We start from the raw sequence: 27848 nt of genomic DNA, 5'->3' as shown, positions 1-27848 counted from the left end.
ATGTCAGATTAGAATAACACACTGGTACTATTTTAATTTCATTTAATTGTATGAATGTGTATTTCTGGCATGGCATCATATGCTGACCTGCTGATAGCAGGTGTGGCGTTTTTTAGATTGTGCTATTTGCTATTTTTATTTTGACATACACTGTACCTGAGGAGATCATAAACCAGTTCAGCTACAGTTTATAAAAGATAATAATCTCCATAGTTTCTCCTTTGGGCTGATGGATATCTAGCCTAATTGAAAAACCTGAGAACCTGCCTCACATGATGAATGTTTCTTTGAATACAGAGAATTTATCATAGAGTGTGTGTAAATATATGACATAAAAATGTTGGGTTTTTTTGCATGATTTTTTTTGCATTTAAAAAGTCATGTTAAAATGAAATGTTCCCCTCTGATTCACATTGCTTGGAGAGTGTAGCCTGTAAGGTGCCTGACACATTGCTAGGAAAGAGAGGTTTTCATACTTGATTTGAAAGGCAGAGCTGTGTTAATTTGTCACTGTGTGTGTGTGTGTGTGTGTGTGTGTGTGTGTGTGTGTGTGTGTGTGTGTGTGTGTGTGTGTGTGTGTGTGTGTGTGTGTGTGTGTGTGTTTGTGCTGCCAAACAAACACACTGCGACCTGCTGCTGTCATTTCACTACTGGTTCTGCTTCGGTAAGAGCTTGCCAAATTCCCCTCCGACACACTTCTCTTGTCTCATGTCGGACATTTTCTCAGCGTCAGGATTCCCATTTCGATGTCGGTAAAACAATCAGAAAAAAAAAATTATAATAATAATAATAGCCTGCTGAGCCACTGTGATGATCGGTAGACACCCCGGGGTGCTGGCCGCTGCGTAAACGACCATTTCAACTGTGAAAGGTTGGCTGATGATGAGGCACTGCACTGGTCAATCCTCACTGCAAAAAGTGACCAACCCTCACTTTTCTAATCACTTATTTAAGTCTTAATGAAACAAAGCGGCGGGGGCGGGGTGGGGGACATAAGTAGGAGTTCATAATTTTTCTTGTTTTTAATGAAATAATTTCGCGGATTTTCTGGAATCATGAGGCACTAAAACAAAGCATGACAGAGGCTGATTCCTCCACTGGTTTCCAGGGAAATAGCACCATTTGATGCGATGCAAAAGAAGTGGGCTTTGACCCGTGCTCTCTGACTGATTTCATGATTATCTATCATGGAAGAAAAATAACATTTCAAAACTCGAAACTGTTTGAAATCATTTGTCCCGAAAGACATTTCTTGCAGTGTGCAGCGCAGGAATTTCACCCAAACTTTTCAGACTTTTGTTTGACTGTTCCCCTCCCAGTGGAGACTCAACTAGTGCCACAAGCGTCTTACACTTTCGAACCTATATGGGTTGTGTTCCGATTTTATTCTGATATGGTAATTGAATGCTTCCGGGGGACAAAATGCTGCTGCTGCTGCTGCTGCTGATGATGATGATGATGTCTCTCAGAGGAGCCGCTGGCGTCACTGTTCCGCTGTACGAACTGCACACAAAAGTGTGTTAAAACAGTATATAGGCTGGTATCTTCCCAGGGGTTTTATTGACATGTTTGATAAAGGGGAAAGAACCCTGTTTAATGTGGGTTAAAGGTGTCTTGCATATATCATCAGCCGTTTTTTTTTTAAGATTTCCCTGGATGGAAGAAAAAAAAATATGACTTTACTATTTGAACAAGCTGGCGTTTAACTCACCTCGACTTAAATGTATTCACTTTTTTTTTAAGGACGTGAGCTTGTCGGATTGAGTCTGTCCATATGTTGCAGTGCAGTGCATTCTGCTGATGGTGATGTTAAAATATGCTCAGTTTTTGTTTTTTTATTTGGACTTTAATTGACTCACTTGCCTGTAAAGTGAAGTCGCTGGCATCATCCCCGCAGCCGGTTTGGAGATGCTGGAGATGCGTAATTGCGCATGCATGGAGAGCTGGAGGCAGCTGATGGTGCTGGGTGTGGAGAAGGGATTTGGAGCACCTGCCTTCTCCACCGCAGCACCCCCGTCCCGTCCCGTCCCGTTCAGCCACGTCTGGCTTCTTTAAAACTCTGTGAAGTAGTCGATTTGATCCGAAATAGCACATCTCTTGGTTTCGATTAATTCCAAATGATTTTCTCATCTTAGCCCACTGTGCATCAAACTAGAAACACGAGCCTTTAAAGTGTCATATCGTCAAGAGAGGATTACTGTTTACTGGTGCCCTATAATGAAGTGAACAAAATTTCAATTTAAATAATTATTTTAATCCGTTATAGAGTGTGGAAAGGAAGGTTTCTGCCATTAAGGATGAAATCATTTCGATTTTTTTTTTCTTTTTTTCTGATAAATTTGAAGTTTAATTTGTTATTGTATTATCTTGTTTCTAGAAATGCCATCAACTACCCAGGGTGTACTGGAAGATGTTTAAACATTAGACTAAACGAACGTAAAGGTTGAAGTCGCAGACTCCTTCCGACCGAATATGAGTTCATTAAACTTCAATCCATGATGCCACTCAGCAGTGACATCCTTTAAGGGCTGAGACTGATAGATGACCACAGCAAGTGGAGAGAGAGAGAGAGAGAGAGAGAGAGAGAGAGAGAGAGAGAGAGAGAAGAAGTCTGCCCAGTAACAATCGCACAGCCTCGGTCGAGCGCCGAGGAACTATTGGCTATGCAAATAGACACACAGGGAGGAGGAAACAACTTAGACTGGAGAAAAAAAAAACTTTAAAGAGACATTTCCCTCACTTTTCTCACAAGCATTGGTTCGAATGGAAATGAACAGCTCTAAAGCTCTGAGGACTTTACAGTCCCCAGTCTTGCCCTGATGCACTGAAGTCTCGTCTCATTCAAGGCTCAGTCTTTGAAGTTGACTAAGAATAGGAGAGGGGGATTAACATATTTATCCATGCAGATTCTCTTTGGGACTGTATGTGAGGCTAAATCATTTTGGCAGTCCTTTTTTTTTAATTATCTGCTCAATGACTTACACTCTGCAGCGTCGTTTCCACCTGCCTGTTTGTCCATGTAAATTATTGCAGAAGCCTGAATGTAGGAAAAATCGAGAGCGATGTATAGCAGGAATTGTTGAGTTGGGTAATAATATTTGGGTTGAGCAAAGCCAATGACTCATCTTTGTGTTATCTTTAACAGAAGATTATGCACGCACACAAAATGCAACACTGCTTCACATTTCCTAGTAAGCTATCTCACAAACCACAAGCAGTTTGTGGCTGTAATGAATTAAATGGTGTGTGTGTGTGTGTGTGTGTGTGTGTGTGTGTGTGTGTGTGTGTGTGTGTGTGTGCGTGCGTGCGCGCGCGCGCGCGCCTGCATTAAGAATTTCTGTCCGCTGTAAGTTAACATGCGTCGATTATGGCCCCCTACATACAGTATGTGCATGCGTCATGCTCTGCGCCGAGGTTCACTGAGTCCATTTGAAAAAGCACACAGACAAGTTAAGAAGAAAGCAACGCCATTAAGTCGCCCTTTCTAATCCAAACTAATATTCAAAATACATTCACAAAGGGGGTCACTTGCTGCACGTCAGCAAGTACAGTTGGTTTCTTGAAGGCTTTCTTGTGCTAAAAATGTGCCTATAATAATAATAATAATAATAATAATAATAATAATAATAACATGACAGTCATTTATTTGTTTTATGTTATGTGATACTGCCACCATGTCCTCCACTCTGTAATATCATCACAAGGCAATCAACCACCAACATAAAGAAATCACATAGAAAAGCATGTATTTAACATGTATCTAAAAGCACCATGTTCTAAATAAGCATTCATCAGTCACATACTTTAATATTAGGCTATCCAAAAGATTCTATAGAATTGGTTTATTTCAGTCTAAAACGATACATGTGAAGAAATCTGGTTAAAGTTGAGCTAAGATGGGTTTGTTCTGCACATTGTATTGTATTGTTGTTCATCTGTTCTTGGGAAAGTGTCTGCCTTATAATTGTTTAAATGAAACTTTGTTGTCGTGCATGCCAGTGTAGCAGAAAGATGGACAGGGGTGCAGCATGTTGCTTCTGGTCTATACAGCGGTAATGAAGGGAATTGCGTCAGTGGCGCACGAAGGGCAGTCTTCAAATGCGCCTGATCCAGCCAGGCGGATGAAAGTAGACCGAGGCGCGTTGTGTGTGTGGAGAGAGAGGAAAAAGTTCTCAACAAGGAGAGGCAGGACTACTCTTACGGAGCCCCTGCAGTCTCACTTTGTATGCCTCTGAATTACTTTCCCTGCCATCCTTTTGCATTTTTGCTCTGCAACGCTTTTACGTTTCCGAGAGAGAATTACTACTTTTTACTAAGAAGTGAAAGCACCAGCACCATGGAACTGCTCTGCCTCGAAATGGACACCATCATAAGAGCTCGTCCCGATCCGAACCTCCTGTGCGATGACAGAGTCCTGCAGAGCTTGTTGACCATAGAGGAGAGGTTTCTCCCCCAATATTCCTATTTCAAAGGCGTCCAGAAAGATATCCAGCCGTTTATGAGGAGGATGGTCGCTACTTGGATGTTGGAGGTATACCGAAACACCCAGTGCTGAGTCTTATTATTTCCGTGCTCAACTTTAAAAAGCCTACTGATTTGTTTCCTTGTTGCTTTACTGAGCGTTGTTTGCAATTTCATTTGGACAGTATAGTCTGCAGATAAGACTTCTAGCTCTCATACCCGACTGCTTATCCCCCCGTATGAACCTAATGTGTCGCTTTCTGTCATTTCTTCGCATATATTTCTTCTTCTTACAGATGGTCGCGAAGACTGCGTTTATATGAAACATCGAGCTGTGCTATCCGTGACACCGGAGAATGTCTTTCATAGGCCTATATGTCTCACATGTTGCCTGTGCAAGCTGCCCGTTGATTCTTTAATGTTATTATTTTAGATAGCCTGGATATTTCCATGCACACGTATGCACTCCTCAATGCAATGCTACCCTGCGCTCTTCTATCGCCATGTTGCTTTTTCAACAGGAGCGCTTGTGCTTTTAAGAGGACTTTACAGTGCCATAAACGCAATAACAGTGGTTAAAGCCCATCGGCAATGACAGAGGAGGGTCTTTTGTGTCCACTGAATATAGGAATGTTGTCCAAAAGCGTTGCAAATATTTAAGGTATCTGTTTTAAATGTCGGAAGGGGCGAGGGCCTTATCTTTCCTTTTGGTCTTCCCCCAGTCTCAATGCCTCACGCTGGAATTATGTTCGCTTTTTGACACTACGTCAACTATTTCTGGTCAACATCCACCTGTAAACAATCTCGAGCCTTCGGGCTTTATTTTCATGTCAATATTGTCAGCGTCCGACACGCTGGCGATTTTTAATTAATTTTTGAAATAAATATATCGGGTCGCCGGTGACGCACATCAGCCCAAGCTCTCGCTACTTGCCTTTTATTTTGACGTTTCATTCCTATTTATCGCGCGCGGATTTGGATACGAATTGTCGGGTATGATACAGAAGACCCCCCTGAACATTATGGTGTGAAGAAAAGCGCTCTAGACAATTTATTTCTATTTTTAAATATTTTATGAAAATATGACGAATGAAGAAAAAAAAAAGTGTGTTTCCGTGTGCTGCGCTGTCGGGGTGTTTTTTTGGCTCGGCTGATAGTGACATGAATTCATTTCTTATTGAATGAACTGCAGGAATGCGACTCTATTGACAGTATTGTATCCGAGGCTTATTTTCATTCTTTGTCAAATAATCTATTTCGAATTAATTTATGATGTCGCAACCGATTAGGGCTGGGCGCAAATTCTTGGCCGGGCCCCAACTATGTGTGTCATTGAATTGAATATGTGCTCTTAATGTGATTAGACTTTTGTTTTTCGTTTTTTTTCCTCATAAAAGTTGAACATACATAGGCTACAAGTGCTGGAAAAAACACAAGTGTCCTCTCTGCATGGTTGTTTTGCTGATTCCAAACGCTGAACATTGCTGCATTGTCTGCTGTCTATTCCAATTCAGGTTTGCGAGGAGCAGAAGTGCGAGGAAGAAGTTTTTCCCCTGGCCATGAACTACTTAGACAGATTTCTAGCCGTGGTACCCACCAAAAAGTGTAACCTGCAGCTGCTGGGAGCAGTGTGCATGTTTCTTGCATCCAAATTGAAAGAGACTCGTCCACTAACTGCAGAGAAGCTTTGCATCTACACAGATAACTCCATCAGACCGCAGGAGCTGCTGGTAAGTAACAGTTGTGTTCAACACTTTTCATAACATTCCCAGTGACGTATATTAAAGGATTCATGCTGTCATCATCAGCTGGTTAAAGCCATGACATAGATGGTTTTTCTACATCATGTTTGTTTTTAGGCAGGGGGTATTTTATTCCAGTTGTTTTAATGTTTTAATTCCCTTTAAAAATGTGTGCATCACATAAACACCAAGGTTGTTCATCATTTCACTGAGGTCTGTTGTCCAGCCTCCGCTTTGGACCGCCGCCGTCATCAAAGTGTGCATGAAAAAAATGGAATTGTTCTACAATGGCTCTCTTTACTGTACAAAAAAAACCCCCAAAAAAAACCTGTGGGCTTTACAGTATCTGTCTAGTCTGTGCAATGGTCTCCATCGCCATCTAGTGGCAGATATTTGCACAGAGCAACGAGGTCAGCTTGAACTCCAGCCAAAGTTCTGACTCTGTTCAGCTCTGTCAGCTAGAGAGAGGGAGAGAGACACACACACTGGGAAATTCAACGTTTGCCTTCTACAGTTCAGCCTTCGTCCAAAAATAACCGTGGATGCACACATTTGTGATATTATGTCATGCTGCACTATTTTTGCTTCTCACACTTTGTTCAACGCTGAAATGAAAGCCTGCAGTCACAATGATGCATATAAGCGATGATGCAGGGTAGATTATGTGTCATTTGGAGTATAGGGGAGAAGAAAAAAAAATGCCATTCCTCTGCATGCTATATTTGATAAGGCCTCATTGGCCTGATGATACCAGCTGCCTGATGATACCAGCTGCCTTCACCAGTGCAAAATCAATTAATTAACTCAGTTTCACATCAGATAAGTATCCCCCCCCCCACACACACACACACACACACACACACACACACACTGCTCTGTGGTGCTACATAAACATTCCTCAGTAAACAACAGCCAATCCCACCCATGTTGTGAAAGAGGCCACATATTATGGTTCAGACGTGGCTGATGGTTTGGAGGCCTGACTGGCGGCTCTGCTCGCAGCATCGCTGCAGTAGATTCAAGTCCCTGACGTGCTGCTGATGGTTGTTGATGATTGGTTTCTGATCATTTTCTGGAATGTTATTACTGCTTGTGACTATTGTGTCAGATTTAATTCCCCCCCTCTCTTCAGCGAAGGGTGCAATAGTCCGCGTGTTATAGGTTTGACAAGTAAAACGGAATGTGCACTGAAAGGACATAGTGCTAGGGGCCGTTAGCCGGGCTGGACGCATATAAAGGAGTACGTCGTGCTGCATTTTATAAGGCGCAACGTAACGTTCTACCTTTATGTTCAGTGTGAAGACAAAGCCCTCAGTCCTTGAACTGGTTTGCTGGGGCCTCTTCTCACTGTTTCTGTATAAGGCAGTATTTTGGCTGACATGCAGATACAGGAAACAGATCAGCTGCTCGGAGCATGTGATCATTTTTTTTTTGTCCTCGTCTTTGGTAACAATTTCTTGTAAAGAGAACCGCAATGTTACAAAGAAGGTGTGACCAGAGGAAGGCAGTAGCAGAAGGAAGTGGGTGCCTTGCCACTCTGCCAGCATAGATCCTGTGTTGCAAGGTTTGTCAAAGCCTTCGCTTTAGGCTTGAATCTTGCTCGCTGGCACTGATGGAAAAGGCTTTTGAGAGCAGGAGGCAGCCATGTTGCAAACATTAGACAAGACACAATTAACAGACCACCGCTGGGCCTTATGATTTGCATACGATCAAATAATTGAATCTTTGAGCAGGCAGAGGAAGACACCTTTAACCTTTAAGTCAGAGGGTCTTTTATTTTCTCATTTTCTCCCACATGAGTAACTGTGGATATACACAAAATCCCTGTTTGAGGGGAGGGGGGAGCCTTTCCTCCACTGTATGCATCAACGGTGCATCTGAAGATCTCTGGGAATTGGAAACCCCATTTGTGGAACGTTCCCAGCCGTAAATCTTCGGGCCTATGTCCCTGGCATCAAGGAGATCAGAAAACATTACAAGGCTGAAAAAGGTCACTTTGATTAGAAAATTGCAGCTGGTAGCAGGGTCAGTGGCAGCCATGTTGAATTGTCTCATGACTGAGTCCATGTGGTCTCTTTCTCTCACTGAAGGGGAAAATGAAGAGCATCCGTGGTCCCTGTCACAAGGCTGCAGTCCAGAACCAAACCACAACATTTTTTCCCAAATTAGTCACCAACTCTTCCGTTAGTCACCTCCTCCCCTAGGAAGTGAAAGTAACAATACACTCTAAGAGAAGAGAACACCACACCTAGTGTCCCCCCGCCGCCCTACACACACACACACACACACATATTACACAGACACACTAGACTAGCACGTGTCATCACATTTTGCCAAGAAATCCACATTCAGAATGATTTGTGAAGTATAAAGAAGTTCATTCTGCTGAGGGTGATACAGAAAAGTATAACGTTGATAACGTTAGAGTCAAAGCCGCTGCCTAAGGTTTATGTTTCCTGTGAAGTCTTTTGAACTGTATGTGGCGTGGACATAGCTTATTTGATGAGTAATACGGGCTAAAGGGCGAGTGCATTGATAAATACCAAAGGGCAGTAAAACACAGAATGCAATAAAAGAAAAATAATCACATCACCTGTTGTGACATAAAATGAAAGGTGATGACGCATGGGATGAGATCAGTTAAAATAATGAAACGCTGTTTAAGTTTATATCATAACACAGAATTATTGCTGGGCCTGCTCAACCATCACAGCCCATACACACACACACACACACACACACACACACACACACACACACACACACACACAGTAAAACCTCTGGTGGGCCTCTTTAGGAAAGTCCCCAGATGCCAGACGGACGGGGGGGGGGGGGTCACCTGGGTTGGTGGCGCTGCTGGTGTTTCTCTGTCCCAGGCCCGGCCAATCAGAGACTAATGTAATAACAATAATGCTTAACCTCCACACATACTAATGCTAATGTAAGGGGCCAGGGGCCTATTAGAGGCACAGTCACTTTAGGCTGCAGTGTAACTGGCTGTAACTGCAGTAACGTGCAGTGTAAACTGCTACAGTATGTAAATATGTGGTTGTACTTTGCGTCACTTAATCTTTCTCAGTCTTTCTCATTTTCGGGTTATCTCTCTTTGCTCTCTCTCTCTCTCTCTCTCTCTCTCTCTCTCTCTCTCTTCAGGAATGGGAACTGGTGGTGTTGGGAAAGTTGAAGTGGAACTTGGCAGCAGTAACGCCGAACGACTTCATCGAGCACATTGTGAGGAGGCTGCCGCTGCCCGAGGATAAGCTGGCACTTATACGCAAACACGTCCAGACCTTCATCGCCCTCTGTGCCACAGGTGGGACACAACGGGACACTTAACTTCGCACATGTCTACAATGCGTGTATTATGAACAGATGTTTGTCCAAATGAATTGTGATGTTTTAATTGCAAGAAGGGATCCAAAAGATGACCACGCAGAGTGCGAACGTCATCTTCTTTTTCTCTTCTTGTGTGTGTTGCAAGTGACACTGATCATGGATAAGCAGCCAAGTCCAACCAAGCGATAATGGCTTGCATCAACATACTTTCTCGTGTTGCAAAATATCTTTATCTGCACATTCTTCTTTCAAAGCCCTCTCTCTCTCTCTCTCTCTCTCTCTCTCTCTCTCTCTCTCTCTCTCTCTCTCTCTCTCAATAACGTGCGGCAACAGCTCTGTTCAGAGTTGTGCTGTGGCCCAGTCCCAGCCCGCCGTAACTTAAGTGAGATACATTACCTCCAATGGGAAAATATTCTGCCTAAGAAAAGCATGTGTCATGGAAGACTTTTCGGTGTTAGACTTTTCAGTCCGACGTCCATCATTTGTCTTCTCCTAGGCTTGCGTGTGGTCATGTTTTAGAGGCGTATCAGTGGCTTCCAGCGCATCCAGTAACACTTCAAAGCAGATTGAGCCTGGTTGAGGGGCATTCCCATGTCGCACAGGGTCGAGAAGAGGAATGGACAGGGGTGGAGGCAGGCAGGCCATTGTCTTTCTGCTCTTGAGGTGAATTGTTCTCTCAAGATCAAACATCCAGCGAGGCGTGGGAGGGACAGGGAGCCCTTAACATGATCTTAGGAGACGGAGAAGATGCAGGAGGGAACAGGGGAGTTAGGGAAAGCCAGAGGAGTGTATTGTTTGTGCACTGCCAATTCTAAGGCATGTCATGTTTTCATATCTCTTTCCCCTGCCGCCTTCCTTCCCTCTTTCTCTCCCCCCCTAACTTCTCACGCCTCCCCGCCCTACAGCTGGAGGACATGATAGCTTTCCCATGTTGAGATTGTCTATAGGGCAGGTTTCTTCTCTTTGCATCACCTCCACATTCAAAGGCATGGGTGAAGCTTAAGGATTTCTATTAACAGTAACGAAAAAAGAATGCACAATTCACCCACAATAAGGCCCCCCCCAACCAGCACCACCAACTCCCTTTTCTGCAGGCCACAAACAGGAATGCTAACTACACCCCCTCATGGGAAACAGCTCCTTGTGCTGACATAATTTAGAGCAGTGTGTGTAACATAAGAGGAATAGATACAAGGGAGGTGACAGGTATTTACATCATAACGTGGTGGAATCCCCTGCACCGCTTGTGCAATGGATGTGATAGGGTGACAAACGATTGCAACAAAAGTTCATGTTGGCAGAAGAAATGCCTGTCTTCTCTTTCTCTGCATCTCCCTTTCCTTCACTCTCTCCTACTGCTCTCTTCCTCACCCTGTCTCACCCCGCATCTCTCACCCCTTATTTTGTGCCAGTGGATTAATGTGTGGAATGACAGCGCGTCCGTGATCAGACCTATTCCCAAAGCAACATTGTGAAAGACTCAGCATGCACTTTGTCCTTAATTGCTTCAATGAGGCAGTGGAAATACATTTACGAGCCTCCTGGAGTCGTCCTCCAGGCATTGTGTTTTAGGAGAGAGACTTTCTGGAGATAGCTCTGGATTAGCAACAGGCCATTTATCTGTGTATGCTCTCCTCAGACTTGTATCCAGGCAAACAGAGAGTGAGGGCAAGACAGAGAAAGAGAGGAGCGCGGGTGAGTCAACAATTGCATCAACGGTGCATCTGAAGATCTCTGGGAATTGGAAACCCCATTTGTGGAACGTTCCCAGCCGTAAATCTTGGGTTATCTGGTGAGAATCCTCCTTGAGACATCCTCCGAGTGGAGCTGAGAAGGTGAAGACGCAGCAGAAGGAGGAGATCTCTCAGGAGGATTTACATTTGCAAGACAGTTGACAACGGGTCACCTGTGGCCTTCCTATTCCATACAGTCTCATTCAACCCACCACTACTCCCACCACTGCTGCCCCTATACTGAAAAAGAAAACATGCATAAAACCACGGCTCTCTGTTTTCAGGCGAACAAGAGAAAGAAGAGGAGAAGTGGAGAATAAGGCCTCTCAATCCTAATGGCTCCTCTCTTTTGATGAAACAGTTCCGTTCGGGCCACTCGGTGGGATTTTGTCAGGTGGCGCAGGCTGGCTCTGTATTAATTAATAACATTGGCTGGTCCATTCAGGACTATGCAAATGGCTTCGGGAGCTCAGCTAGAGGCTGGGAGAAAGGAGACAAAAGGCTTGGCCCTTACATTTCATATGCAGAGCCATGCGAGGGTCAGCGCTGCGGGGCCACTTGATAGGAAACACCAGCGTTTCCCTCAGGCAGGCCGCCGTATAATAGCCCAGAAACAAGCTCATTAAGGGAGATTATGAACCTCCATTCCTACACACAGACACCAAGCAATCCGAGCTTCCTCTTCTATTCTTATTCAATTGAGTTAAAGTGGGAGAATGGACGGGGTGCACGGGGCAGACAGATGCACCCCAACCTGTCGGCTGCAGTTATTGAGCTCCGTCTTCTTGCCATATTGGCAGGGATTATGGTCTGTTTTTTTTTTTTTTTCATACCGACTCCAATAGCACTCTCTGTAATGGTATGCATGGAATGGTGACAATAGTCATAGAAGTTGATCAAAAGAAAATTCTGGATCAGGGCCAACCATGCTGTCCAAGAGAGAGTCAAATGTCCTGGTGGACACAATGAAGATTTTGCTACAAGTTGGGATGTAAATAACAAGTGATTTAAGTAAGAGAAACGTCACTCTTTTATCTCAGAATAGTATTTGATTACTTTTTTCCCCCCCTGTGTGTGTGTGTGTGTGTGTGTGTGTGTGTGTGTGTGTGTGTGTGTGTGTGTGGACTATTTGAAGTAAATTGATGTTTAACCGGTTAGTTTCTCTGAGACAAACTAATGATTCACTAGCTAACAAAGCTGAGAGAGGTCGTGCATGGGTTCACTTTCCCTCTTGTTTAATGTCACTTTTTTTACCACAGAGTTGGAACAAAGCTGAGCTTTAAATATGAGTATATAAACCCTGCACTTTACACACATTTTACTCACACAGTTGTGCCTGGATTCCTATAGCCTGCACACTGCAAAGTATACCGTATATTTCACTGTTGAGTTTTGTTATACAGCTTCTAACCCTAAAAAAAAAAGGATGACATGCTTGCATACACATGCTCTGCTGTATTTCCTTTCATTTAAAAAATAATATATGAAGATATACACAGGATGGATCAGGAAAATGATGACAGATTAAGATATTGCTTTTTGTCTATACAGAAGTGACACACTATAGGCAAATATGCCAATTTGTGGCCAGTCTTAGATTCTAAGATGAGTCATGAGTCCTTTTTTCATCTCAGCTGTTAAGTCTCGCTGGTCCAGAGGCAGGAATGCTGCTCGCTGCTTCCTCTTCAAAGTGGCTGCTGCACGGAGAATCCCCTCCAGGCTCAGCTCCGCATTCTGGAGATGAATGATTCATCTCAGATGTGGTCAATGAAATAGTCTTTACTGGTGTGTGTTTACATAAAACCCACTTCATGTTTGATGACTCAGAACCCTAACAAATTAGTTACCTCCTCCAAGAAATTATCATCTCTCCACACGCTCCACTGACGTGAGGAATCATGTCCGGCCCGGCTGCATCGTCAACACATGGAGCAGGAGGAAGCTTCCTGACAGTATGCGCCCAAAAATGTGACACGCGGTATGAATCATCGAGTGGCATATCCTGAGTCCCGCCCCCCCCTTCACCTCTCTGGTGTAGTCAGCACCACACTGTAAATACTGTGGCCAGCTGAGTCATACCAGAAACACAATTATCCCACCAAAAAGGTTTAGAAATCAAAAGCTTACATGTTTACCTTGGAGGTCACGTTAACCGTAAAGACTAATATTTGTGATTTGATGTAATGTAAATGTTAGCGGCGGCTAGTTTGACCCAAACATTTTAGTCATGACACCAGAGTGTCTTCCTCTTCCTCATCCTCCAACTTTATTTTCTGATTAGGGAGTTTAATTACTTCAGCTAAGCTGCTAATTTTGTCCAAATCATATGGAGAGAGAGAGAGAGAGAGAGAGAGAGAGAGAGAGAGAGAATTTGACCTTTTGATCTGATCCCGGTCACTGACGTAACCAACGCCTCAAGGCTGCAGCTGTTAAAGTGGAGATGATGGTGCGAGGCCGAAGAGAGCTGTCACAGGATGCTACATTAAGGAGGAATTCTGTTTTCTGGCAAATGAGCTGAAATCACAGTTTGAGCAGCAGGCTGCGTGACTCAGAATCTCCCAAGTTTTGTTTTCTGTTTGTCTCCAGAGTGACAGTCTGGAACAAGAGGTAATGGAATATGACAGATCGCAGTATTAAGTTATTGTTTCTTAATCAGTGGTTTCTCCCCTTGTTGCATGTTGAAGAAGTCCTTCAAGCCCAGTTGGGAAGTTGTTGTTGTTGTTGTTTGTGTGTCTCAAAGAGCTACTGTAGGTGTACCGTCTGAGTAGCTCTCTACAGACCTTGTTTTGACTACCAGGCTGTGTTGCATTAGCGGTGAAACGTACTGTCATGCCAATCCCAAAATGCTGTTTGTTTTTGGCCTTAATCAGTCAACAGGCCATGGGTCCTCTTAATGCTACTCCTTTAATAAACAAGGTTGATAAGCGCTACATGTATGGAATACAAGACCCTGATTTATAGTGCTTGAGAGAGAAGAGGGCGAGAAAGAGAGTTTGGGCTTCTTTTTTTTTTCTTCTGTTGGCTGTTGTTCAACTTTCCAACTTTAATTAATTTAACAAGTTTAATGTGCATACTGTGCATTGCACCCACCCAAGAGGAATGGGTCATGTAGGACAGCAGACTGTGTGACCAGAGGGCCTTGAGGATGAAGTTTCAGGGGGTTTGATTAACACAGAGGAATGGAGATGAGGGGGCACAGGGAGGAGAAAGGGCCATTGAAGGGGGTGAGAGGCGTGCAGGACGGGGCCAGCCAGCCGCTGCTCACAGGGAGCTTTCCATCGCAGGCGTCCCCACTCAGCTACATACACTGTTTATCCTCAACATGAATATCAATGAGGGCCTCCTAAAATACGGCCATTCTTCCCCCCACATGCAGCAGCCACCAGGCCAGAGTGTCAGCCTGCATTGGCTGCACGAGCGCTTCCTTGTTCTGCTACAGACCTGTCTTGTCTTGAGTGCGAAAAATCAGCTTGCTGCCCACTGTCCGCCACTCAGCTCTCCCACAAACCTACGTTTGTGCTGTGTGTGTGTGTGTGTGTGTGTGTGTGTGTGTGTGTGTGTGTGTGTGTGTGTGTGTGTGTGTGTGTGTGTTGGTGGGGTCTGTGTCTGCATCTTAAAGCATGCATGCCTCACTGCATTGCTTCTTGCCTGTGTCTCTTAGTTGTCTGCCTCATTGGCCGTCAGTCTGCGCTCACTACACACGTACAGTAAATCCGTGTATGCCTTTGTCCTTTTACCCCTCTATAGAAAGTTGTGCACTTACAGCAGTGATGTAATGCCGGGGGGCTTTGTGTGCTCTTTCCTCTTGGCTCGAGGTAGCCTTTAATAAATCGCCCCTTGGCAAAGGCCCAGCGGCTAACACAGGGGTGTATAATAAGTTCATTTATTTGTCAACACTGAGCCCACAAGATGAGAAAGCGCCTGGCTGTGCATGTTAAAAAGGCAGTGAGGGGCTGCCTTTACAGCTATCAAAGGGCCTACCTCTTTGATTCCAGATTTAGAAGAAGAAAAAAAAAGAAGGAAGAAAAATCTCCTTCACAGCCATCGCACGCAGTTTGCTTTGCAATTGAATATGGCAATATGTTAATGTGCAGGCTGTTTCTATGCCCCCACTGCCCACTCCTTTAGCCCATAGGTGGCCCAAGAACAGAGGAATGCTTGTGGGGGGTGGATGGGAGGCAGGAGGTGAGGGTCGCTAAAGGGCGACTCTTTTCTTCTTCCAGAACCTCACAAGAGTCTGGACACAGACTTGAGAGTGATGTGCATTGGACTTGTCTACCCCCTCTCCTCTCCAACCAAGCCCACCACCTTCCCTTCCTTTTCCCCTTGTTGTCTGGTCGCCATTCCGTCCATTCCTCCCTCTTCATCTTCCTCCCCCCCCCCGTCGACCCCCTGTCCAGCCACACTCTTTGTCCAGCCTGTCTCTCTGAATTGGTATCATCAGAGAGGGGATGGATGCTGTGTCTCTCAATTGGGTGAAATGAGGTGATGACTCCGGACAATGGAGTCACACTCTTCTGCCTTCCCTCTCGCAGGCCCGCCACTCTATTAATATGCTAAAAGATAGGAGGGCAGCCAATGCAAACCACTGCCTGTTGTAGCAACAAAGACTGGGGCATGTGTGCCATTCACTGGCCACATCTAAGCAGGCCATGTGTTGTCCAAAAAGAAAGGTAGAAGTTGAGCAAGACATAAAGACAGAATAGAGAAAGGAGCGTGTGTGTGTGTGTGTGTGTGTGTGTGTGTGTGTGTGTGTGTGTGTGGAGAAAAACTCCCTCTCTCCCCGTCTGTCTGTTGCCCTCTCTCTCTCTCTCTCTCTCTCTCTCTCTCTCTCTCTCTCTCTCTCTCTCTCTCTCCCCCTGTATGCCAGTTGCCTTGCCTTTTCGGGCTTCTGGCCCGTTCACAAGCTGTCTCATTTGCATTATGAATGACAGTGAGGGGAGCTAACAAGGTTATTGGTCTTTGAGACGCACGCCTGTGACCACACGTGGAAAAAGGACCTACAGCAGTGAGCATTGGCAGAGGCACTGAGCCTCTTTATTCCTCCCTTTCCAAGCGCTATGGGGCTTTTTTCAGCGAGCACACGATTTACTCAGGAGATGGAAGAAAAGGGGCCGGGCTGGGGAAAAGAGGGGAATGGGGTGGGGAGCGGGTGAGGGTGGTTGCTTTTCAGCTCCTTTACAAGCCAAGTGAACCCTCATTATCCAGGCCCCTGGTCATTAGTGAGCGCTGCGTTCAGACCCGGTGCAATAGAAGGATTATTTATTAGCTGACTGCTAGATTACCAAGTCATATTGTCTCTTGGAGGGACGTATCCGTACCCTTTTTGTGGAGCATATGAATTGAAAAGTGCAATTTAGAAACTGCACCAGGTGAATAAAGAATCCAGTGTAAATCAACTGTTTAAGTCATTTATCCACTGAACTAAAGCTGTTAGCTCCTTGCTTAGCGTGACAATGACTAGTTTTTTTCGTATCATTTACAAACCAATAGCACTGGAGACACATTTAACTCAATTAGTATTTCTTCCTCTAACAGATTTCAGATTTGCCATGTACCCTCCCTCCATGATTGCCACAGGAAGTGTGGGGGCAGCGATCTGTGGCCTACAGCTGGATTCAGCTGACCAGTCACAGTGGGGCGACAGTCTTACAGACCTGCTGGCCAAAATCACAAACACAGAAGTGGTGAGTTTGTTTTATACTCCTCTGTCACATCCAGAACATTCATTGAAGCTTGATTGGACGAGACACTTATATATATATATATATATAGTGTTTTTATTTTTTTTTTTTTTTTTCCTTCCCCAAAGCAAGACCTGAGTTTAAAACACTGAATTCCAGTGTGGTGTTGTTAGTCATGGTTCAGCTAAGAGATACTTGTGTCTGGAAGATTTGGGGGGATGTTTCTGTGTAACATTTGAATGAGGAGGAGTAAATGTTTCTTTGCTGACATCAGTTTGCTGTTCACTGGTATTTTTCTATGATTCAAAGCTGAATCAGCTGCTGCTAACGTTGGGAGCTTTTCATCTTTTCAGTCAGTAACATATCCAGTAAACTGCTACAATTAACTCATCTTATTTCCACTGAAACGGGGGGGTCATGAGAAGAAAAATATTCTAAATGAGCATCAAACTAAGACCGAAAAATGTCTTCATTATAAGAAATCGCGAACTGCGTCGATATACTGTATATGCACTCTCCTCTGGCTTACACTTGAATAGGCGGCAAGTGGCAGGTTTCTTTTCCTCGCCATCAGTCCGGTCAGCAGGGGCATCGGACTGGGGGGAAAAAGGGGACTGAGTACCCAGGGCTCTCATGTGAGGAGGGCCCAAAAAGAAGCTAGAATGAATAGCTGTGGATGCGGGGAGGGGCCCATAGAAAATGCCTTTCTACAGGGCCCAGAATTTTGTGCTACGCCCCTGCCGGTCAGGCTGCTCAGGCCCCTTCATATAACCAATCCTCTAAATCGAGCCAGGTTGAGAGCATATACAGTATGCTCTGTCGCTGACAGGAATGCTGGCCAGGCCGTTGTGCGGCTGTCTGGGTACAGTGAATGTTGCGGTGGTGGGTGAGTTGAGTCCAAACACAGGCAGGGCCTCTACTGACTCTGAGAAGCCTGGCTTTCATCACGCAGATGTTGAGAGGGCTTCAGCTTGCTATAGCATACTGTAAGGGTGGGCAAAGCTACAGAGGGTAAGGAGAGTGAGACTGTGAAGTGATAAGTTATTCCTTATTAGTCTCTTTGGGGAACTGAGTCTTGACCCATCCTAACTATTCAGGAGCAGTGGGCAGTGGCCAGGGACCAGCTCCATGTCTGAGGCCACTGCCTTGGCAGGAGTACCCCTAATACCAAACATGATGAAAAGGGCTTTTACTTAGTAATAATTTAAACATGAACATTTTTGAGTTCATGTGTGCTCAGTGCACAGGGAGCAGATCAAAGGGCGTGACACGGATCCCGAGCCTCAGCTCTGGTATGTTAAGTTCTTTCCCAAAAGTAGGCAGAGTAGGAGGAGGAAGAAAGCTGCTGAAGTGTGAACAGGACACTGGTGGGGGGGGGGTGTCATGCCTCCCTCGCGACAATCGGCCCTCTCTCGTCTCCTCCTATGGTCCATAATGCAGCACTGCTGGAAAGCATGGCTCCCTCTGGTGCGAGCTGTGTGAAGTCTCGCTCAGCGGCTGAGGAAAAACAAATAGCTGACCTCAGCAGCACAGGGCCTCAGTGTGTTTAGGCTGCAAGGTCTTAGACTTGAGGGAATTAAGTCGCTCTGTGTCTCTATGATCAACTCCTCACATTCCTGGATTCAGACAAGCCATGGCTCGCAGTAAACACGGGAAGCAAAGCAGAGGGCACCCTTCCTAATTCAACATATACGAGAGGCTTTAGTATAAACTGCTAAGAAGCCAGCCAAAACTAAACACATAGAGTTTATTTTGGTTTATAAAGTTACTTAAGAACCTACATCAGACGTGTGCACCACTTGGTATACAACATAACAAACACAGTCTAATGACAGATGCCCAGCAGTAGTTGTCAGCATTAGTAAGTGGTTTCAGTGCTATTTAGGCAGTTTTTTCAACTGTTAGATTAAGCAGCTTTCACACAAAAAAAAGAGGAAATGGTGATCATTGACCATGTCATTTCAACACATACCCTACCTTCTTTTCCCTAAAGCTGAGCCACTTTATACATCAATTCAATGTCCAAGCGTCACCTCAACCTCAATTTTGACTGCAGTCATCAGGGTGGTGGAATGAACCTTAAGTAAGAGTCTAAATGTGTACACATAACATACTGTATTTGGTTTTTGGCAGGCAGTGTAGAGGCTCGGCGAGATGTTTAGAACAGAGTCTCGTAGCCAGCCGGCCAAAGAGCCAGGCAAAATATGAAGGCAAAGCAAGTTTCGCCAACCTCTGCAGCTGCTGCTGCTGCCAACAGCATCATGGCCAACGCCACCCCCCTGGCACCCTACTGGCATCTGGGGTATCCAGAAGCTGTGGTTTTCCAGTGGAAATGTGATAGGGCCAAGTCACCATCTTGGGCCGCTGGAAGAATGTGTGTAGCCACACATACACCTCGTGTGGTCAAGAGGGGCTCCCTGTTAGGGACAGCAGACGGGGGCTGTGTGCCTGAGAGCCAAGTCATAATGTGCAGAGAGAAAATATGAAATTTGTGAGAATGTGGGAAGCTGCACAGGTAATGTGTAGTGACAGTAAGAAATATATGCTAGAATGCAAAATTTTGACTAATTCCATCAAGTGTGTAGAGCTTCCCTTTATTCTTGAATGATAAAACAGGAAATAGAGGTTAGAGAAGTGCAAAGGTTTAAGACCACCACTTCCTAGATTTTATTGTTTTGAGTCTCTCATTCACCTTTTTTTCGGTAAGGGTCACAAACTAAGACACTGGAAACACATTTTCCCATTTCTCCCTCTCATCCTGTTTTCATTCCTATTTTTTTTAATCACTCTGGTTTCCATTGTGGCCTAAATATCACTAAATATCACCGAGATGGATGGATGAGAAATAGAAATGTTATTTTCTGGGGTGGGGGGGGGGGGGAGGAATTCAGTGTGTTGGAGCCAGAGTGCTTGCAACAAAGATGCATTTATTAAGAAAGATTATCTCTATTAACACAGCCTGTGGCGTCACCGCTTGCAGTGTTTCGGCATGCAGGCTAAAGAAAGAGAAAGGTCACATTTTCTATTGTAACTTGTGGAAATTCAAGTCATGCGGTGACTTCTTATTTCCAGTGTCAGCCTCCGGATATTTTGTTTTAGGATTCCCTGAGATCTGTAGTGTGTGTCAGCCTGTGTGTTTGTTTCAGCTGTCTGACCACCAAGTCCTCCCAGAGTAGCTATCACTGTTTTCTGTGGTACAGTCAGCAGTTAAAACACATTCCATGGCTTCACACATTTCTTCCTTTTGGTTTTGTCTGTCTGCACGACTCCCCCCCCCCCCTTTCCCCTACCGCCAGTGTCATAAAGGCCTCCCAGGAATAATGTGCATGCCTTGATTTGTCAGAAAGACAGATTGTTGCAGTATGATGTATGTTTGAGGTGGGGCAGATGGAGGACTGTAACGACAAGGGAGGATCTGAGGTGGTTATGTGTTTTCCGGGTTGAGGCTGCAAAATAAGATGCTTCAGTATAGCACTACCTCCCATGGCCAACTTACTCAGTTCTATTGGCCCCCTCAGTACACAAGTACCTAGAGCTTCTCTGAAAACAGTATTGGTGTTTCCAGTAGTCACACATTGAAGCCATTAAAGTTTCTCGAATAAAGCCCATGGGGCTTGGCATTTGATCCAAACTGCCGCTCTAAAGAGCAGCAAAAACAGGGGGAGAATGTCTTTTAAGAAGTGATGGTGTGCATTCTTGCGGTAAGACACAGGCAGTTCCTTTACATGTTCTACGCTTTCCTTAATTTTCTCACAGGAATTGAGATTTTATGACCAGTGGGGCACATGTTGGTGGGAAGATTTTCTGTGTGTGAGTGTGGACAAGCCCATGTTAGCGGCCAGCCTCTGGAGGAGATTAAGGGACAGACGCTGGCCAGGTTTCCTCCATGTCAGACCCATTGCTGGGGGGAAACATTCCCCCAGAGGCACCCAGCCCAGATCAGTCCAACCTCCTCAACATCAAATCATGCTTAATGGATTGTGACACGAAAAACTCTTGGGAGCTAATCATCAGTCGATGCTGGAGAACTCAATACAGGAATTACTTCATGCAAACTTCAGATATCAGCAAAACCACTCTCGGCTGAGTCATTTCGTCAGTGGTCGTTTATAGAGACTCGTCTCGTAAAGAAATCGTCCATAACATTGTCCACATGTACAGAATTTTCACAAAGTCTTGAAAGTTGGGTTAGAAGTCAAAAACGCATGTACCTTCCCTTTGGCAACACGGTACATGTCTGTGACACACTGTGACCTTTTGCAGAAGAGCAGTTCTGATGTGAGTGAGGCCCAGCGGCACCAGAAGCTATAACACAGGCTCAGACTGTGGCCCATCAGGTTTAAATTAGCTGTTAATTTCTAAAGAATGTTTCCCCGCTCCACAAGCAGTACACTTTCACCCATCCCTCTGGCCTTGGGGCTCTCTCAGTCATGTTTCCCACAGACACTTGGTGCTTTAAGGCAGGTGGTCATGCATGTGTGTGCGTGTGCAGAGCTGAAAGCAAGGAACTGGGCTTCAGTTGTGTTATACAGCAGTATTCACCACCAGAGAGCAGTGTTTACGCAGTGTTTATTTGGATCAGCTCATTCAGACAGGGACTTTCATATTAGCTTTTAACTGTTGCAGCACTCTGCTCTTACTCCTGAATATCTTTGGTCACCACAGTTCCTCACTCAAAAAAGCTCCTGCTAACAACCCATTTTAGCACCGCTCTCCCCTTTACCCTCCCTCACGTCTCGCCCTCCCCAGTGAGTTGCTCTCTCTTCATGCTCTACGCTGTCCCCTCTGTCAACCCTCCTTCAGGGAAGGATATGAGGGCTCAGCGCTGTTGAGAGGCTCCTCTCCCAGGTGGATTCTCAGATTGCCGCCGCGGCCTTTGATGGTGAAAGGCGAGCCGGCCAGGTCTCAGATGGATCCCCTGCAGGCAGGCAGGCACACAGATTGGCTCTCGTTAAAAAAGCACCACCTTTGTGTTCCCACAGGAGGTGGATGTAATTAACATAGCTTTAGTACTACCTGTGTTTTCAGCCGCCGTTGTCAAGGCTACTTCTGTTTGGGTTTTGTGTGTGTTTGGGAATGGTTTGAGGTGGTGGGACAGGTGGGTGGTTGGGGGGAGGCAGTGGGGTGCGCCTGTTAATGCATATGTGTGTATGTGCACATAAGCACTATGGGCTGATGTAATGCTGGAGTATGGTCCATGTCTGTGCTCAGCCTTGGCAGTAGCTAGAGCAACTAGAATGGCGGTGGTCATTTAAAACCCCTGGCCTACCCTGCCTAGGGGCCCCTCTTCTGCCACACCATGGGCCCCTCTGCTCCATCACCAAGGGCCCCTCTTCTCCGTCTCCCAGGGCCCCTGTTTCTCATGCATTGACTAAAGTTTTCAGATTTTTCCTGTTACTCGTGATGATATAGTTGCAGAAGCCAATTTCCCCACTGAGCAACCATGGTACCAGTGGTGGGCTGTAACTAAGTACATTTACTCAAGTACTGTGCTTAAGTACAAATTTGAGGTACTTGTACTTTACTTGAGTCTTTTATTCACGAATCACGAACGCTGTGTTTGAGCTATGTTACTGGTTGCACGGCGTTCGTCGTTAGACTGGTCATGACTGTATTCCCAAGATGGCGGCCACCAATATACGAGAACACTATTGTCTTTCTAAACTATCTTTTTAATAAACTGTCTGTACACTTACAAAGTTCTCAATGCTTCGGTTTACATGTAGGGACCCTCCTTATGCTACCGTGGAAGTGTGGTGCTATTTTGAGCCTTGTTAGTGGTATAGAAATAGCAATTTGTTTTTACTTTCCCTGTGCCCCGAATACTAGCGTTGTAAGCTAATCAGCATTCCGCGCTAGCTTGTTTCAAGCTACAAACACATTCGATTAGCATGAAAACATGTCCCAGAGAACGGTCGACTCGGTACACGTGTTATTAACCCCTCAGTTTGTTTTGCGCCGGAATTGTCCTTTTAAATAAGCATCTACTATGTTGACCAAGAAAGTTAAATTGACTTGATTTGGAAATGAGAGAAACTCCCTGCCCCCCCTGTTATCAGATTGAAATGTATATCTTTGTTACAGCTTGTCCTCCCTTCTCTTGTTGCATTGCAGGATGTTCTCAAAGAGTGCCAGGAGCAGATTGAGCGCGTGTTGGTGAGCAGCCTGCGCGAGGGCCGGCAGCAGCAGCAGCAGCAGCAGCAGACGCAGAGAGGTCCCAGTGGGAAAGGCCTGGACGAGCTCGATCAATCCTCCACACCAACAGACGTCCGCGATGTCAACTTGTGAACCACCAGAGGGCACCCATTGCACGGGATTTACAAAACAAAAAAAAAAAGCATCATGAAAAAAAACATCAATTTCTTAAAAGCAGAAAAAAAAAACAAAAGAACAAAAAATGTTAAAAACACAAGCCCTTTAAAAGAGAAAGAACAATGCTTGCTAGTTTTTGTAGATTTTCTGTTCTTCAAGTCCAAAAAAACAAACATCTGCCCACGAAATAGATTTTCTATGATGTTCTAGTCTAAAAGCAACAAATTTGATACAGCATGAAGCTCCGTGGTGCCTTGGATATACAGAAGGGAAGCCAATCATATTTGTATTCTGCCTTTGATTATATAGTATGGTCTTTAAGTTATATTTTAACCATAGCTTGATAATGAGGCTGTTATGGTAGAAGTTCTGAAAACCATTCGAAAATTACATGGGATCCCAGTAGGGCTTAAGTTTGATTTCTCTGTTTGGTTTTATATGAGTATTATCACTATTACATTGGTGGCTGGTGTAGGAGAGCACACGAGCTCCTCGACCACCACAAGGTCCACATGAGACAGACAGAAGAAGCCGTGAGAACATTATGCTAATGCTAATGTTGGTGGGTCCCAATTCCATGGAAGACGGGATGATAATAATTATTAGTAGTCTTAGTAATTATTATTATTATTATTATTATTATTATTATTATTGGACATATTTTGGAACTGAGTAGTAGAGATCAATAAGCTCCTTTTGTCAGGCTGCTTGTGTGTGTCAGTTTGTGGGTGCACTGTGCAAGCGTGTGTGTTTGTGAGTATGTGTGTGTGTGTGTGTGTGTGTGTGTGTGCGTGTGCGTGTGTGAATGCTACAATGTGATCCTGTATCTATATTAGCAATGAGCATTCTATGGTGTGAGGCACTTGAGCAAAGTCAAGTCGTAGACTTACGGTTCTGTTTTTAAAGACTATGGCGAAGCGGAGGCTACACATACTTTGTCCGTCCGTATAACAGGGCATCTATGCTATATCACTGCCATCATGCATTACCAATGTATCATGGTTCATTGTTGGCCAACAATAAACTCATGTGCATGCACTCTGAGTGAGACAGAAACAAGATTTAGCGAAGGAGGATATGGGCGAAGGGACTTTCGAGCCCCTTATCTTTCTAAGAGCATTTTTCCTGAGGTGCACCTCAGACTCAGTCGTCATGTTAGGTGCTTGCTTATTACTGCCATTCTGTCAATGAAATACGACAGATACTTCGTTCTTTTTCGTGTTGTTACGATATGGTGTTTCCTCAGTTGTGAAAGGCTGCTTTGAGTCTGGACGGAGTAGTAATGACCTCCCACGTGTGCGAGTGTATGGCACATGTGAAAACAGGAGAGAGTGATGTCTTGGAGGATGTAAGGCAATGCTTTTTAAAAGTCTGGGGGACGTTAGACTCCTCTGTATTAATTAGCAGGGAGGGAACAGGCGTGGAAAGAATAAGAAAGAGAGGGACAGTTTGCAACTAAGAAGTCACTGTGGAACTGTGGAAGGCACATGAGAGCACAGAATGGTAGGACAGAGAGGATTTTAGTGGTGCAGGAGCATGCTGCTGTGTGGAGGATTTACAGCCAGGGGCTGGAAGATGAAAATGAACAAAAGATGCCCAAATGCCTCACGATAAACCTTTGATATCTACATATTTGGATGGAATCAGCTTTCATTTCTCACGATGGATGTCTACAATGACACAGCTAAGTGAAAAACAGCGTTCTGGGTTTCCATTTGCATAGAAATGAGGAACTAAGGCTGTACGCTGCCAGATCATGTGAGGATGGACTTTCTTGGGGGTGTGGGGGGTGCGGTGAACGGTGGTTAGAGGAGTACAGGATGATAATATACTGTCAATGCATTTGGAGTCCCACATAGGGTTGTTTTCTGCTCCCTTATATGATTTCAATGCAAAGCACTTTGAGAACATGCTCCCCAGGAGATAAGTAAAAATGAAATGCGTTGGGCGGTGATTGGAGGTGAATGGATGTTTTTTTCTTTTTTCCTTGTTAGCCTTTTCTTTGGTCTACTTTGTAGGGCTGGTTTCCCAATCGTCAGACATACCCTTTGTCAAGCAAGAGTCCAATTAAAAAATGCTTTCCAAGACTTGCGATGAGGGGACATTCCGCTCACAAAAAAAACAAAACAAAAAAAACATTCCTATTGAAGCAAAGCGCAAGTTGATGGGAAGTCTGACCGTTTCCGAGAATTTGGACACAACAAAAACACCAATATGAATTGGAAAAGGCCTACACGCAGAGTTCACTGATCTGTTTGATTTTATTTTTACTTTGTCAAGAAATGAAATATTTGTTTTTACTTGAATTTTTCTTCATATTTATCTGCATCACAGCCACTGATCACAGTCACACAGGGCAGCTGACAAGCTACAAGAGAGGGTGGGACGTAACATCCAATATTTGCACATGTTCTTCAGAGGGCAATGAGGTTTGCATTTCCAAGACAGAGCATATAGCCTTTTGTTCGAAACCACCTTAACTGATGTGTGTGTGTGTGTGTGTGTGTGTGTGTGTGTGTGTGTGTGTGTTGCAGTGGTTGGTCAGTTTTCTATGGTGCTGGCTTGTGTTGTTCAGGCCGATTGTCTGTCAGTGAACACATCTGTCCCCTGTGAGCTTTGCTGCTTCAAATCATTGGCAAGGGGGTTCATCAGCCATACAGACATCAGCACAAAACAAGAGACCGATGATATATATATATATGTGACACATGGCTTCGCCATAACAAGGTGTCTTTGACTTAATGCTTGAGGTATGACGGTATGTGACTTTGCTGAGTGTATGTTTGTCAGACTGAAGAGAGATGGGGATCTAATGTTTAAAGTGATGTTTTCAGTAAAACTGGGCAATGTATTGACATATTTGCCAAAACATCCCCATTTGAATATTTGATAAGACCTCTTCATTTTGCCTCTGTTTGCCTGATGTAAGCTCTCTCCCAAACTTAATGGTTTGTGATTTTTCTTTCCTAGAAACAAGATTTAGCGAAGGAGGATATGGGCGAAGGGACTTTCGAGCCCCTTATCTTTCTAAGAGCATTTTTCCTGAGGTGCACCTCAGACTCAGTCGTCATGTTAGGTGCTTGCTTATTACTGCCATTCTGTCAATGAAATACGACAGATACTTCGTTCTTTTTCGTGTTGTTACGATATGGTGTTTCCTCAGTTGTGAAAGGCTGCTTTGAGTCTGGACGGAGTAGTAATGACCTCCCACGTGTGCGAGTGTATGGCACATGTGAAAACAGGAGAGAGTGATGTCTTGGAGGATGTAAGGCAATGCTTTTTAAAAGTCTGGGGGACGTTAGACTCCTCTGTATTAATTAGCAGGGAGGGAACAGGCGTGGAAAGAATAAGAAAGAGAGGGACAGTTTGCAACTAAGAAGTCACTGTGGAACTGTGGAAGGCACATGAGAGCACAGAATGGTAGGACAGAGAGGATTTTAGTGGTGCAGGAGCATGCTGCTGTGTGGAGGATTTACAGCCAGGGGCTGGAAGATGAAAATGAACAAAAGATGCCCAAATGCCTCACGATAAACCTTTGATATCTACATATTTGGATGGAATCAGCTTTCATTTCTCACGATGGATGTCTACAATGACACAGCTAAGTGAAAAACAGCGTTCTGGGTTTCCATTTGCATAGAAATGAGGAACTAAGGCTGTACGCTGCCAGATCATGTGAGGATGGACTTTCTTGGGGTGGGGGGGGGGGGGGGGGGTGCGGTGGGGGGGAACGGTGGTTAGAGGAGTACAGGATGATAATATACTGTCAATGCATTTGGAGTCCCACATAGGGTTGTTTTCTGCTCCCTTATATGATTTCAATGCAAAGCACTTTGAGAACATGCTCCCCAGGAGATAAGTAAAAATGAAATGCGTTGGGCGGTGATTGGAGGTGAATGGATGTTTTTTTCTTTTTTCCTTGTTAGCCTTTTCTTTGGTCTACTTTGTAGGGCTGGTTTCCCAATCGTCAGACATACCCTTTGTCAAGCAAGAGTCCAATTAAAAAATGCTTTCCAAGACTTGCGATGAGGGGACATTCCGCTCACAAAAAAAACAAAACAAAAAAAACATTCCTATTGAAGCAAAGCGCAAGTTGATGGGAAGTCTGACCGTTTCCGAGAATTTGGACACAACAAAAACACCAATATGAATTGGAAAAGGCCTACACGCAGAGTTCACTGATCTGTTTGATTTTATTTTTACTTTGTCAAGAAATGAAATATTTGTTTTTACTTGAATTTTTCTTCATATTTATCTGCATCACAGCCACTGATCACAGTCACACAGGGCAGCGACAAGCTACAAGAGAGGGTGGACGTAACATCCAATATTTGCACATGTTCTTCAGAGGGCAATGAGGTTTGCATTTCCAAGACAGAGCATATAGCCTTTGTTCGAAACCACCTTAACTGATGTGTGTGTGTGTGTGTGTGTGTGTGTGTGTGTGTTGCAGTGGTTGGTCAGTTTTCTATGGTGCTGGCTTGTGTTGTTCAGGCCGATTGTCTGTCAGTGAACACATCTGTCCCCTGTGAGCTTTGCTGCTTCAAATCATTGGCAAGGGGGTTCATCAGCCATACAGA

The 27848-nt window shown here is 44.6% G+C and overlaps 1 protein-coding gene across 1 annotated transcript; it reads left to right on the top strand.

The window, feature by feature from the left end:
- The first annotated feature begins 4312 nt into the window (after positions 1-4312).
- ccnd2a (cyclin D2, a) lies at positions 4313-23409 on the top strand. The gene is made up of 5 exons (XM_078257867.1): positions 4313-4531; positions 5976-6191; positions 9357-9516; positions 16811-16959; positions 23071-23409. The coding sequence occupies exons 1-5, from the start codon at positions 4337-4339 to the stop codon at positions 23242-23244; spliced, it is 894 nt and encodes a 297-aa protein (XP_078113993.1). The 5' UTR covers positions 4313-4336; the 3' UTR covers positions 23245-23409.
- The last annotated feature ends 4439 nt before the right edge of the window (positions 23410-27848 follow it).

Source organism: Sander vitreus, chromosome 8 (genome assembly GCF_031162955.1).
Source record: "Sander vitreus isolate 19-12246 chromosome 8, sanVit1, whole genome shotgun sequence".
Taxonomy (NCBI): Eukaryota; Metazoa; Chordata; class Actinopteri; order Perciformes; family Percidae; genus Sander; species Sander vitreus.
Note: the sequence above shows the minus strand (reverse complement) of the source record. Positions and strands in the feature narration are given on the sequence as shown.